The following is a 13,688-nucleotide window of genomic DNA, read 5'->3' as shown; positions in this document are numbered from 1 at the left end:
GCTTTATGGTGAAAGTTGTCTTTTTCTTTCTTAAACAATTCCTGTAATTGCTAGAGAACTGGATTTATTTCCCTGCCCTAACAGCAAAGACAATGTCAGTCTTCACAGTCACATAGTCTACTGGAAACAGTCAGGTCTGTCTGTTCAGAGTGTTGAGGGCTGATAATAAAACTACAGCCCAATAATTTCATATTTTCTCCTATTATCTGCAATGCACAGCATGTTTTATGTGTTCTGCCCCACTGGGCCCACTGCAAGGCTGTAGCCAGCTATTTCACTTCAATACACTCAGTGGGAGGTGACAGGTGCGCTATTACAAACCGATCTGGAACTTTATCATAATATATTCAGCAAGGTGATAATGTGAAACCCACTGGGAAACAGAGAGTGTGGGGAAGGAGAAATTCCACACCTGGGAACTTATTTAATGTTTAAAGACAGGAAATGGTTTAGAAATGAAAATATCTCCAATCTGTCTAATCCACTGCCCTAAACGAGTTACCACGGAACCCCCGGTGAAAGAGATAGATAGAGGAGATGACCTCCAGCTCACCTCAGCTTCCATTGTGCTCTCCAGCTTGTGTGCCAACTGGAGCAGCAAGGCACCTCAACCTGACACAGCTACCGTTTATTTTCATCGTGTGACCCTGGGACAAGGGAGATTTTGAGTTAGGTCCTGTGAGACACATTCTGGAAAACCTTCTGGCATAAAAGGGATATCATGAGGTGAGGGACACTTGAAGTGCAGCCAACACCAAGTCTTCTGCATTGGTTTCCATCCTGGAGCATTCCCATTCACTCCAGTTTTGTTTCAGATTCTGTAGATCTTTGATCTTTTATGGGAGTTTTCTGTAGAAGACAAAATGTAGCCTAATAGCCTTGACCAAATGAGACCAGAAGCTGGTGCTGCATTTGGCGCAGTGCATGTAAGCCACTGTGTGCCAGACAGCTCCACCATGGGCACCAGTGTGCAGTGGTCAGTAACTAGCCTTGGCTGTCACAGTTGTGACCCGGCGAAGGAGTGCGGTCCCTCCGCGGACCCGCAGGTGTACCGGCCGCGGCGCTGCCCTCGGCCAACCCCGCCGCTCCTCGCTGCCCCGGGCGCAGGGGGGGCCCCCGCGCCCCTCTCCCAGGTGCCTCCCCACCCGCGCCCGCCAGTCCCAGCCCCGGCCCGGCCCCACCGCCTCCCCATTGGTCCCGCCCGCTCCGCTCCGCGGCGCCCCCCGGGCGGCGGCCGCGCCGAGACGCGGCGCCGGAGGCAGCGCTGCCCCGCGGCGGCAGCGGCGGCGGCGGCGGCGGCGGCGGCGGCGGCGGTGGTGGCTTAAAGCGTGCGCGGCGGCGGCAGCGGCGGCGGCGGCGAGGGCGCGCTCACCTGGGCGCCGCTCCATGGGCTCCGCCGCCGCGCAGGGCGGGGGCGCGGCGCTGCGGGCCGGCCGCCGGAGCTGCTGCGGGGCAGAGCCCAGGTGACCATGCGGGGGATCCGGGCGCGCCCGCCGCACACTTCGGGGAGCAGGTAGCACGCCAGGTGCGCGGCGGAACATGGACTGTCTCCTGCTGGTCGTCTGGACTTTACCTGCTGCGATTCTCGGCGGCACCTCCATGCAATTCCCGATTCTCCCGTGGCTTGGAAGCACTGTAAAGGCAGGTCGAGAGCACTTTCTTTTGCAGTCGCCTAGTGTGCTTTGATGCCAGGTTACTGCAGTTTCTGGTGCCTTATCTTTCTGCCTTCCCTTGTCAAGTAAATCTCGCCCAATACTCCTTTTCTCTCTCTCTTTTTTTTTTTTTTTTTTTGTCTTTTGCAGACCCTTCAGTTGTGCTGCCTCTGTTGCATGTCTCATGCAGCAATTTTAACCAGTGACAGCATCAGTGAATTGAACTATGGTTTGTATAGCTCTTTCTGTGTCTGTCTGTATGAACATTTGCATGGATGTTTTTGTGGTGTTGTTGTTGTTTTGTGGTTTGTTTTTTTTTGGTGGACCGAGCATTTAAAGGGAATAAGCCACAGTGACCAGGGAAACCCAAAGTGAAGCAAGTTGGCTGCTGTAAAATTGCTAACCATGGGCAGAGATTAACTGGTTAAGCCCTGTGTGCAGAAGTTAAAAGGACCAATCTGTAACTGCAAAGCAAATGAATGAGATGGTGAATACATCCAGGGTTACATGTGTGATTAGAAGAATGAATGTGTGTGTAGCCACAACAACAAAGCCTTATGTGTCTGTTAGGGAAGCAATGAGACAAAAGTCATGAAAGGATTTGAGTGGGAGAGCGAAAGAAGCTGTGCAGTGCAGGCTGAAGGCAAACAAACCTGGAGAGAAAGGGGCTGGTGTGAGTGAGAGCTTGGGAGCTGTTTGTTCCCAAGTGGCAGAGGCTAACACTTGGATGCTGATGACTTTGGGAGGTTTGAAGTGCAGGATATGCTTTTTATTGGGTGCGAGTGGAAACAAAGTACAACAGAGAACCACACCAGGGTGCAGAAAGGAAAACCCTCCTGCACCCTATCATCTGGTCACTGGGGGATTCCCTCTCTTCAGCAGCTGCTTGCATTTTTGGCCACCAGCCTGCTCAGTGTCCTCAGCTTCTGCTGTTGATTAACACCACTCGAGGAAAGTGAAAGTTCTTGATGTATTGTTTCCACTGTCTAAGGAAAAGCAACCTCTCACTGGTTATGTTTTCAGCTTAATGTGTGTCCCATAAAGTCTGCTCAGACAAGGAGATTGATAGTTTTTGCACCATCTGTTACAACACAAGAAGGAGGGGGGTTTGTTCTTCAACAGTGTTATTTCAATTTAGGAAGAGAAATTGTTTCATTGTCAAATGCATGGGCATCTTTTAGTGCTCACAGAGAAATGCAGCTCAAAAATGAAACGTGGTTGGGAAGCAGTTTGTTCAGCATAACTGCTCATATAACCAGGACGAGGGACAGTCATCCTAGTTCAGCAAATGGCTAAAATTGAGACACAGCTTCCAGGATGCAAGGAACCTCTGCATGGCTGGATCGACAGCAGTGATCACGTCCTTCAAGCTAGGCACCTGCTTATACAGCCAGCCAAATCGTGGCCTCTGCTTTTACTTTTCTTGGGTGCTCTTGAGTAGATCTTAGCCTTCTCCTCACAAATAGTTTCATAATTTTTCACATATTGTATCCAAAACAATAAACTTCTTTGACATGCAATTAGCAATGGCTGACTAAAGGTTATTAGGTAGGATGTAATCTCTTTCTGCTGGAGGTCAGTTACAATTTGAAACCCAGTCTAATCAAGTCACTACAAAGAGATGAGGTCTCACTCAGTTAAGGCATTAATAAATTAATCCTTTAATCCATTTGAACGAGTGGTACAGTTCTACAAAGTCTCAGTCATGGTTATCCCCAGAGTGATACAATATTTACTGCATTCTTAGGGAAGGGAAAAAAACCTCTCCAGCCCAAGTGGCCTTCACATTTGACAGCAATTAATACGGGGGGAGGGGAAAGCCTACAGATCTGCTGGTGATGACAAATGTCTTCAGAAGAGTGATTGTGGGAATGTTCATAGCTATGCTAGTTAGTCTGTACCTCTCAGTGGGGCAGAAAGGAAACAAACACAGTTTGAGAGCCTGTGTGACTTGAAGGGGTGAATTTATGCACCAGGACTACACACACAGCCTGCAGAGCTTCCAGGCCATCCCCTGGAGGAGGGAACACTCCATGCTGTAGTGAAAGCCTGATGCTTGCTGTGCTAGAATGACACCTTATTCATTGGATACAAAAGCTGATGGCTAACTTTTTATCGTTACAGATTATGTATTTGTGACACCTGTCAAAGTGGATTCCAGTGGATCATACATTTCACATGACATTTTGCACAGTACTAGGAGAAAGAGATCAACTCAGAGTTCAGAGAGTTCCTTGCACTACAAATTTTCAGCATTTGGACAGGAACTTCACTTAGAACTTAAACCTTCGACCATTTTAAGTGACAGTTTTATTGTCCAGGTACTCGGGAAAGATGGAGTCTCAGATTCTCAGGAACATGACATTGAGCAGTGTTTCTACCAGGGATTTATAAGGAATGATAGCACCTCTTCAGTAGCAATATCTACATGTGTAGGCTTGGTAAGTGTTTATTTAAGACAAATCAACTTTAAAAGTATTTTTGTATGTGGAATAGTAGCTGAAGGTATGTAATTCAAATGACATCAGTAGATCATACACCATTTGGTCATTTTCCTAATATCACTAGTTGCTACTGCACTTCACAGAAGAAGCTGAGTTATGGCAAATAAACTGCATTACACTCTCTGTGTTTTTCTATCCTAGTCTTGCAGGGGAAAAAAAATCACCTAGAAGACTGGTTGACGTCTTAGTAATTATTTGTTATAGTTTGTGATAGCTTTTACATTTTTACTTACTCTTAAGTGAGTTCTCTTCCTGCCTTTGTGAACTACTATGAATAAAGAGAAAAAAATCTATAAGCTTGTGAGAAAAAAAGTATATTATACCTAAGTTTGTAAACTGCTTCAAGGAAGGGTGAATTTCCTAGCTCAGCAGGAGTTAAGAACCTATTTCCCTTTGTTTCCTTTGACAATTCCAGCCTCATTTGGGTTTAGAACTCTTGATTAGTTGATCTCTTATGAATGTGTTAAATATTATCATTGTGTATTTCCCATTTATGGCTGTCATCCAACTGCTTGAAAAATTACTACTCAAGGGATTTATTTTTTTTCCCCAAATACATTTGACAGCATTCATTGCCTGCAGAGAAGTAGAAAGAATCATCCACAGGATTAATAATTACTGATGGTTTTTAAGCCCTTGCACTTGCAAAGCAACCTCCTGTGAGAGGAGAATAAAGCAGTGACATTTAACTGTTAGGTGTATGAAGCTACCTGTGCTTTGTGGTTGACTGGGGTCCAGAGGATATGTAGGGTCACCCTCTGGAAATCTGTTTTGCAAAGGTACTTGTCCATAAGGGCTATTAAACTGTGTGACAAGACCGAAAAAGGAGCACTTGAGACACCCAGTGTTTCCTTTGAAATAGTAATCAGTGACTTGAGAAGAAGGTGGCTCATTAGGAAGGACTGTTGAATACTGATAACTGGGTGAAGTAGTCTGGATTATGTTTTGAATGTTCTGCCTTTTTTTTCCCCCTCAGCAAGTGAGAGGAAATGGCATCTTAGAGTAGATTAGAGCAGTTGCAAATTTGACTTTGGAGCAGGTGCCAGGAACTGGGATGAAACTTTCTTGTGTTTTTGATTTTTTTTATGTTGTGTTTGTGCTGCTGAACTGCTAATATTGGATGTGCTTAGTTTGTTTCTGTGCAAGCTTCATTTTCACAACTACCAGCTTTTACCAGATTTATTCAGCACAAATTGTCTTTTCTTCTAAGAGAAGTACTCTACCTATGCACAACAGTTACAATTTGGTGATCTCCTCCGTTTAGTCACATCTCGGTTTTTAACGTGCTTTATGAGCTAAGTGAAGCTGGGCTTGTCAAGTCTTGTCTGGAAAAGGAAGGTTCAAATCTGCCTCGGGTCACAGAGAAACAGAATGTGGTGATCTTAACTGAGACTGAAATGGATCTTTTACCACTGTCTCGACATAGAGATTGTTATGACTGGTAAGCTTCACTTAGAAAAGATCCAGAAACTGATCAAAAGGGAATAAATATTTGGCAAGAACAATTTTTTTATGGCAGAACCTCTTTCAGTACCTGGATTGTCATCAGTTCGAATCCCTCTCTTTAATCACTTCCAAGGTTCAGCAGATTTCAACTTACATTGTTTTTTAAACTGGTAAATGAAGTAAACCTTTACTTAGAATAATCTCCTGCAGAGTAGGTATCACAAATAAAGTATAAGTGTTCCTGTCTCCCTGTCCATGTATTAATTGCAGTGCACCTAATGAATCCCAGGCGAATTATCAACAGGCTTCTTAGTCTTTCAGTTTGCAAGGCTGCATTCTGAAAAATGTGTCGTCAGCTGTCTGTAATGACAACCACGTCATTTTTTAGTGTGATCCAAATTCAGTAATCATATGTTAAGTCTGGACACTGTGCTCTGATCAAGAGAACCTTGTGAATAGCTTCTATATCCTCTTTGCACCAACTACTTTTGTCACTTGGTTGCCCTTCTTTCCTATTTGCTTTGTTCACTGCAATTAAACCGAAAGTGGTGTTTCTTCTATATGGTTGGTAGCACTAATCTTTCCATTGTTCCTTTCATTAGCAATAGCTTCTCTACAATAAAACTGCAGTGACCCATTCTTTCAAGCTTGGAACACCACAATGTGATTTGGAAGCAATTGCATTTCAATAGACTACAGGGACTCTTTGATCTAATTTTTTGGATGACCTAGAGTATTCAGTCATTCAGCTGTCTGTTATCTGCCATTGCCTGCAGAGTAGACTTTTGAGAGAGTCTACATGAAATGGTTTGTTAGCCAGGATGACCTTAACTTAACACTGGAAAGGAGCAAGAATTGGTTGCTTTGGTACCGATCTGTTCAGAGATGTGTGTATCTTACTGACTGTTTCAATAGCTTAGTGACAGTAAGGTCCTGCGTTTTTATGCCGATTTGTTGATTGGAGACCAAATGTTGCCAGTGGCCAACAGAATTTCCTTCATGTGTCGGAAGGCAAACTGGATCTGTGCTCTTTGTCTGAAGAAGTACTCTGCTACACGAAGTTAACATTCTAGGAGATGGTGTACAAGTTTCCTATGATACTGTCTCCAGCCTTTTTCATCATCAAAGTGTCTAGGTGCTTTGATTTTCTAAAGGAAACTTAGTGTCCTTTCTCATCTGCCCTTTCCTGTTTCAGTCAGCATCCATTACCTGCTGGAATGTCTGTTACTCAGTCAGAAAATTGTGATTTGACTTGATTTTGAAAACAAAGTTACCTTTTATGCAACAAATCCTGTTTAGCTCTTCCTAGGTGTGTGTTTCACCATCAAGCATTGAGTAGCAATGTCATGCTCACTTGGCAATGAAAGAGGATGACAGCTTTATTAAAATTCAGGCTTCTGTGGGGCAGATTTGCTCAGGCATTTTATCAGAAATGCCTACAAGATGGATGTATGTTGTGCACCCTCAGAGAAATGTGTTTTAGACTACCTGTGAAGAATATACTATATTCCCTCCAAAGAAGTTGTGATTTATTATTTTTAAGTTTTCATGAATGCAATATTTTCAACTTCTTTCTTCACTGATACTCATTATTACTTTTAATAAAACTTTTCTGTTACTATAGCATGATTTCTTGGAGTTTCCTTCACTCCCTTAGGCTCTCTCAACTGAGATATCCAGACCAGTGGTTTGTCTTACTTCATCATCCTCCATTCTCCAAGCTGCTCTTCTTGCCAAATTCAATTATTTTTCCCCAAACTCCTGACATGAGTAGTTCCTACTTGTTTTAATTCTGTGTTTTTATTGCTATTGCTATTTAGCAATATAATATTACTTTCACTTGCCTTTCGCTATCTGTTTGGGAAGCAGACTATGCCAAACCCACAGGATGCATAAGCTTTTCAGTTTTTCTGAAGGAAATGGTGCTGGCCACTGCTAGAATGAGACTTAGTCAATGTGGCTTTATCTGTATTCCTACCTCGTTCCTCTTGCTCCCTCTCCCATTCTTATCTACATGTGGGTTCACCATCTTTAACTCCACTTTGATGATACCATTGTTTTGAAAAGCATTACTACTGTCTTCCTAGTCTGTGTGTAAACTGTGTTGTTTGTCTCTCTGCTGCTTTTTGTCTCCTTTCTGTCTCCTCATGTTAGGTCTGTATATACATAATCTTTTGTGTAAAGTAAGTTGTTTGCAGTCACACAGTAAATCAAGGCAGAATACAAGAGTAGCTCAGAGTTGTCAGTAGTCCAGTTGTGTTCATTCTTAAAGTGATTTATCACTGTGCATTTAGGAGCAGAAGTGAACAAGAACTGTCTTACAAACTCAAGTTCACACTACAGTCCAATACACAGCATAGAAAGTGGTGAAAAGAATGAGTAGTTTATTATATAACATTTGTGGGGATGTTGCTGCTGTTTGGAGGAGGCAGGTGAGGGTATATAGCAAGTACAAAGCCTGTGAGCCCAGGGGAAAGAAACCTATGTACAACATAAAGAAATTCTCCTACCATTCCACCTCAGAGGAGGCATAGATGACTGTTTTGAGTCAGAGAGAAATCAGTAGAGTTCAGTGGTGCACTTCAAGTCCATCAAAAAGATATGATACATGGTTTTATTGTTCAGGCCAAATTCAGCCCTAAGCACATGCACTTGCCTGGAGGCCTGAGAGGCTGCACCTGCTCATACCAGAGGTGAATGTGGGCCATTCTCTCCCTGTTACTTATGTACCTCAATTAGAGGAGTAGAGTCAGCATCATGCACTAGCTAGTGCACTGGCCTTTGTTTTTGGTAAGATGTGATTGAATCTTTCATTATAAGGGGCCTCTTGTCTCAAGTTCTGTTGTGTTTGTTAGTGTCTAGTCAAGGGGAGAGAAAGAGGAGGGAAGGACGAATCATGTTACACTCATTGAGCTGTCAGAGAAGTCTATGACTGCAGAAAGGGTTAGATGTAGCACTGATAGATAAACAGGAGGTGTATTAATCCAACAGAAGTTGTGTGTGCATGTCTAAGGGCAGGACTTTGCTCAAAGTATCAAAGAAGCCACAAAATTAAAGCTTAATGTAGTCTGGCCACCTAAGAAGCAGGAAGGCAAGGCAACTCGTGTACCCATTCTTTGTAGTCCTTTAATTGCACCCTGTATTAGCATTATTTAAGTTCATGCTAACAACAGCCTCTTATTCCTAGAGCTCACACTTTATGTCCAATTAAATATGTTGAGACAAATCCCAAGGTTCTTAGGCAGATAAACTCCTATCAAAATCAGTGAGCTAGGCTGCTGGTAAAAGTACAAAATAATTACTGTTCACAATGAGGTTCCTTTGGAAACCTACAGCTGTAAAAAATAGGACAAAATTTCAGCTAGTGGGACCTTGAAGAGAAGCAGAGTACAGAATGGGTGATTTGACTCATTCTCAAAACTATTTTTAGTCTATCCACAAGCCAGTATCCAAATCTCACATTTTCTACCATTATACCAGCACAATATGAACAGCATCTGGCACATGAGTTCTTTGACTTTCTTTACAGTCACACCATTACATCTCCACCCTTTATAAAACACTAATTGTTTTACAGGATCATGATACAGTCCACTGATTTGATGGACAATTTGCCATTATTTACTCTGTGCTATGATAAAAATGAAACCAAGAAAAATCTTTACAGGAAATTGAGATGACAGTGGGGGAAAAGCTGTGTTCTAGAAGGTGTTTTAAATTATACTAGACAAATACAAGACACTTTCTGGTCTCAGCCTTGAATTGACTGCTGATGGGGAATGAATTGTATGATTAGATTATGGATTGCCCTTCTCCATATCTGTCTGATAAGGTTTCTGTTTAGCTTTACCTCTGCGAGACAAAACCAGTGTTATCCCAGGCTTTTTGACCTTGCTGATTCCTGATGGGTAAGAAATGGAATTCAAGAGGATTAATGATGGAGAAATAATCTACTTTTGTTGGACAGGAAAAAATAATAGAGGTCTCATTGCTTGCAGGTTTTATATTAAACAACTTGGAAACCTGGAACATACATGGAGGAAATATTGTGTCACTGAGAGTACTTTTGCTCTGTCAGCCTGAACACAGTGGGTTGTGAATCATAGAATCATAGAATCAATGTGGAACATCTCACAGTGGTGCCCACAGGAGCTGGTCCTCTCAGTCATTTTTTGCCTGCTCTGTTACTGTGCAGCTGATAGTAGGAGCATGGAGATGGTTGGTGTATTTCAGACCAAACTTCAGGCTGTTGCAGGCAACACTGCTTCCACTCTTCAAGGAGCTCCAGAAACAGGGAGCTGGCCATTTTTACCTAGGTGAGCTGTCCATCCTGGTCTTGCTTGATATGCAGCAGTCTTCTAAAGGAATTAGTAGCCTCTATCTAGAATTGAAACAATGGCATTTTTCTTGCTGTGGCAAAGTCTTTTCCACGAAGCTTGGTTCCCACACTTTCTCTAGTCCATTAGAGAGAAACTTGTATCAAATGCCCTCATAAGGGTCAGGAGAGTATGACCTGTCTGTACACATTTGACCTCTTCATAACAGGATGTCTTTGATGTAAATGAGGATTTTTATTTTGAGTGCCACTATTTTCATTTGGGCCATCCCATCCCTGCTGCTGAGATGGAATATGCTCTCTTCTGAACAGCTGCAAGCTGCTGAACAGCTCAGATATTTCTCTCTTTAGAGGCAGATTCTAATAACTAATACCAGGTTTTCATCACTAATAATTAACCTAAGTACAGTTTTATTTCCGTCTTTTTCCCCTTCTTCCTCCTCTTCAGAAGTGTTTGAGGAAGATACCAGGTTTGCAGACATGAAGTATGAAGACTTTTGTTTACCTAAAATACAATGACAGTCTGTGGAACTGTAGTTCAAGTCCAGCTCAAGGAGCCCACCCCTAGAGCTCTGTACCTGACACGAAGCAGTAGAATGGAAAGCACAGGAGAATCTGGATTGTGCCCTCCCTTGCAGGCTACTTAATTTGAGCAAACAGTGGTATCAAACCTGTCCTTAAACACTTCTTTTGTTAGGCTTTCTTCCCTCTTAGCCTCTCTGCAAAACACTGCCCCAGTTATGATGACAGTTTTGTGATTTGCACACTTGTACTCTGTTGGGAGCTTGACTTTGATTTCACTCAGGCTGCCTGGTCATAATCCATCTGAATGGTCACTGGGAGTTTGTGACCAGCTCCTTAAGTCCCCCAGTCACATTGGCACCTACAGTTTTGTTTGTCACAATTGTGTTTAAGTCTATGAGATATTTCAGATAATGTTTTCTGCATTGCAGCTTTCTAGGGAGGGTTTGAATTTCTGGTCCTATCTCTTTGAAAGAGATGTTAGGTTGATTGCTGGGACTGCTATCCAGTGCTGCAAACACTGAGTGAAGCATGGAGATCTAAAGACTGTATTGAGTGTCTGTGATTGGAAATTTGCAGACCATGGATGGGAGTGAGGTAAAAACTGGGGCCATATTAGTCAAAGACATCCAGAGCTGGGGTGCCAAAAATATATTGGCCAATTCTTTAAGACTGTTTCAGAGCTGTCTGCATCTGATTTCATTCTCTCCTGGGCAAGAATAATGTTGTTGACTTACAGATACATAGCCCTTCTGGGATTCTCAAGAAAATACCTTTCTCTTTCTGAAAGTTGCAGTGTGCAGTGATGCCCTCACAGCATTTCCACTGCAGACAGCAGCCTTTTCAGTCAAGTGTACCCTCTGGCTTGACTCCTCACCATGCACAGAAGCCGTTAGCTCTGTCTGTCTCACTTTTGTCTCAGCGAGCTTGCTAGAGAAGGGTTAAACTTAATTATCTCTGCAGTGAGAGCTAGCAGTGGACCTACAGTAAGCTTTATCAGCTGAAACTCAGACTTCAGTATCTTTAATTTTCCTTTATTTTATTTTTTTCCCTAAACCCCACTCATTTTGTGTTAGGAAGGCTCTGACTAGCCCTCAAATGGTATCTGAATTGAACTTTAATGGATAATTACATTACAAACAAGGTTTTCCGCTGTCTTTTTGATCATGTCACTGGGAGCAGAAATGTTGGTTCTTTCTTGCCTTTTCTTATCCCATTTTAATCCCAATTCTGTTGCTGCAGGTCTACCATAAATTACACTATGCTAAAGGAATTTCCTATTGATTTGCTCTGACAGTGATTTGACCAGCTATGTGAATAGCTGATGGAAGCAGAACTTATCTTTGGTTCAGACAGTAAAGCATTGACTAAATCTTTGAGGTAAACATTTACAGAAGAAACCTGAAATCATAATGCCTTACAGCTCAGCACAATTTACAAACATGTATTAATTAAGCTTCAGTGCTGGCTTTACTCTGTGTTGGAGGAGAACGGCATCCTGGCTCATAATAGGTTGACATCAGTAACCTTTTATTGTTTATCATGCTCGGAAGTCACTAAGAATGAGGGTGAAGAAATGTCAAATAATCAGGTCATATGCAAGTGAATGAGTCTTGATGGTTGAGGCTCGGTACCGTGGGAACCATTATTGTCCAGACTAATTTCTGGAACATGCAAGTTAATTTCTTTTTCACAATGTTAGCTCATAAGCTGGGGAAATCTGCAAACAAGTTGCACAGTCAGATGAAAATCCTTTTCCTGACTCTCATGTGTGGCTGCCCAGCTAGTTCCTGCCAAAAAAATAGTAAAAGAAAAAAGTTTGATGACAAAGATAATAGGTCTTGAAGTTATTCTTGCTGGAATAACAAGGCCTAGCTCAAACCTGCTTAATAGAAGAGGAAGCTGAGGCAATAAAGTGATATTTACTTGCACAGACAATAGGGCGTTGCCTTTTCACTCTTCTGCGGCATTAGCATTTCTAGCTGCCCCACTATGTACACAGCACACTCAGGGCTTTATTCTTTGAGGGCTGGATTCTTGCTGTTCACAGTGGGATCACTTGAATGCTTGTGCCTGCCTCCCTAATATATGTTAATTGAAGGACTTTTTGTGTCTCAACATCTTTATTAATATTAACGGAATGAGAGTTTTAATAGACCTATACAAAAATATGCTTGACCTAGCCTGAGCCCTCCCTTTTGTTTTTACACTCTGCAGCACAGTGTGGCTTCCAACTCATTTAAGAACGTAATATTATATTCTGGGGCAGAATACACAAACTATATGAAATGTGGATTACTGTTCAGATATGCACTTTCTTTGCCATGAGATACAGAATTTATATAACACCAGAATATAATTAGCTTGCTGGGGTTTTTTAATAATTAAAACCAGATTGGCTTTTGCTTCAAGTAAATTATAGCATTTCAGTGAAAGTACTGAGCACTGAATTTTCTTGAGACAGAATTATGCCACACACCCATTCTTCTCTTTTTCTTTTTCTTTTTTTTTTCCCCTTCAGAAGAATTCATCAAAACTGAGTCTTAAAATGAGGCTAAAGCTCAAGAAAGATTTCAGGTTAACACTGTAATCAGAATATAGACTGGTCATGGTCAGGCATAGGTGTAAATGTAACCCAGTTTCATTTCTTGTTAACACCTGACAGAAAGTTGCTTCGTTAGATGCCAGTATAAACTGAAGTTTAAAATGACAGATATGGGCTAGGGCTGAGAGGGGGTTTCATTATTATTATTTTTGCACCCACTGTGGCCAATTACAGTAGGGACAAGAAGGAATCCTCTGTCACCTTGGCACTTTTTCTGACAAAGGATCATTCCTTATAGTCTACCTTGTTTACAATAGATGTCTCTGAGATCACTTCGGATAGCAGCCTACACAACAGCATCTCCAGCCTGCAGTGTTTCTCTGTTGGCTCCTCTTTGTGCCAGAAGTCATGCTGAAAGCCATATAGATACTGTTTGCACTCCCAACATCATATGCTGATGATCAGATTGTTATCCTCCCTCTAGCAGCAAAAGCTTGAGCAAAAGCAGGAGTGGGAAAAGGACATTTTCCATGCTAAGACAAGTGAGTGGCTGATGTCTGTTGATTGCTGCAGGACAGTATCTTCCAGCCTCATTGATGTGTACTTGCTGCTTTGTGGATTGCATTGAAAGCTTCTAGTGAGTGAAAGGTTTTATGCTGACTGCTTTGCATCAGAACCTGGCC

The 13,688-nt window shown here is 42.4% G+C and overlaps 1 protein-coding gene across 2 annotated transcripts in view; it reads left to right on the top strand.

Annotated features, from left to right (window-relative positions):
- Positions 1–1,506: 1,506 nt before the first annotated feature.
- Positions 1,507–13,688, top strand: part of ADAMTS18 (ADAM metallopeptidase with thrombospondin type 1 motif 18) — a 78,848-nt gene continuing 66,666 nt past the window's right edge. The window contains exons 1-3 of one of the 2 annotated variants that reach the window (XM_068161607.1): positions 1,507–1,641; positions 1,803–1,881; positions 3,777–4,093. In XM_068161607.1, the coding sequence (XP_068017708.1) occupies positions 1,540–1,641; positions 1,803–1,881; positions 3,777–4,093 (498 nt within the window). In that variant the 5' untranslated portion in view covers positions 1,507–1,539. Of the gene's footprint in view, positions 1,646–1,802; positions 1,882–3,776; positions 4,094–13,688 lie in introns of both variants that reach the window. The other variant, XM_068161608.1, reaches the window with a different exon arrangement.

Source organism: Melanerpes formicivorus, unplaced genomic scaffold, assembly GCF_026170545.1.
Source record: "Melanerpes formicivorus ecotype bairdi unplaced genomic scaffold, bMelFor1.0.p_v2 SCAF_59, whole genome shotgun sequence".
NCBI lineage: Eukaryota > Metazoa > Chordata > Aves > Piciformes > Picidae > Melanerpes > Melanerpes formicivorus.
Note: the sequence above shows the minus strand (reverse complement) of the source record. Positions and strands in the feature narration are given on the sequence as shown.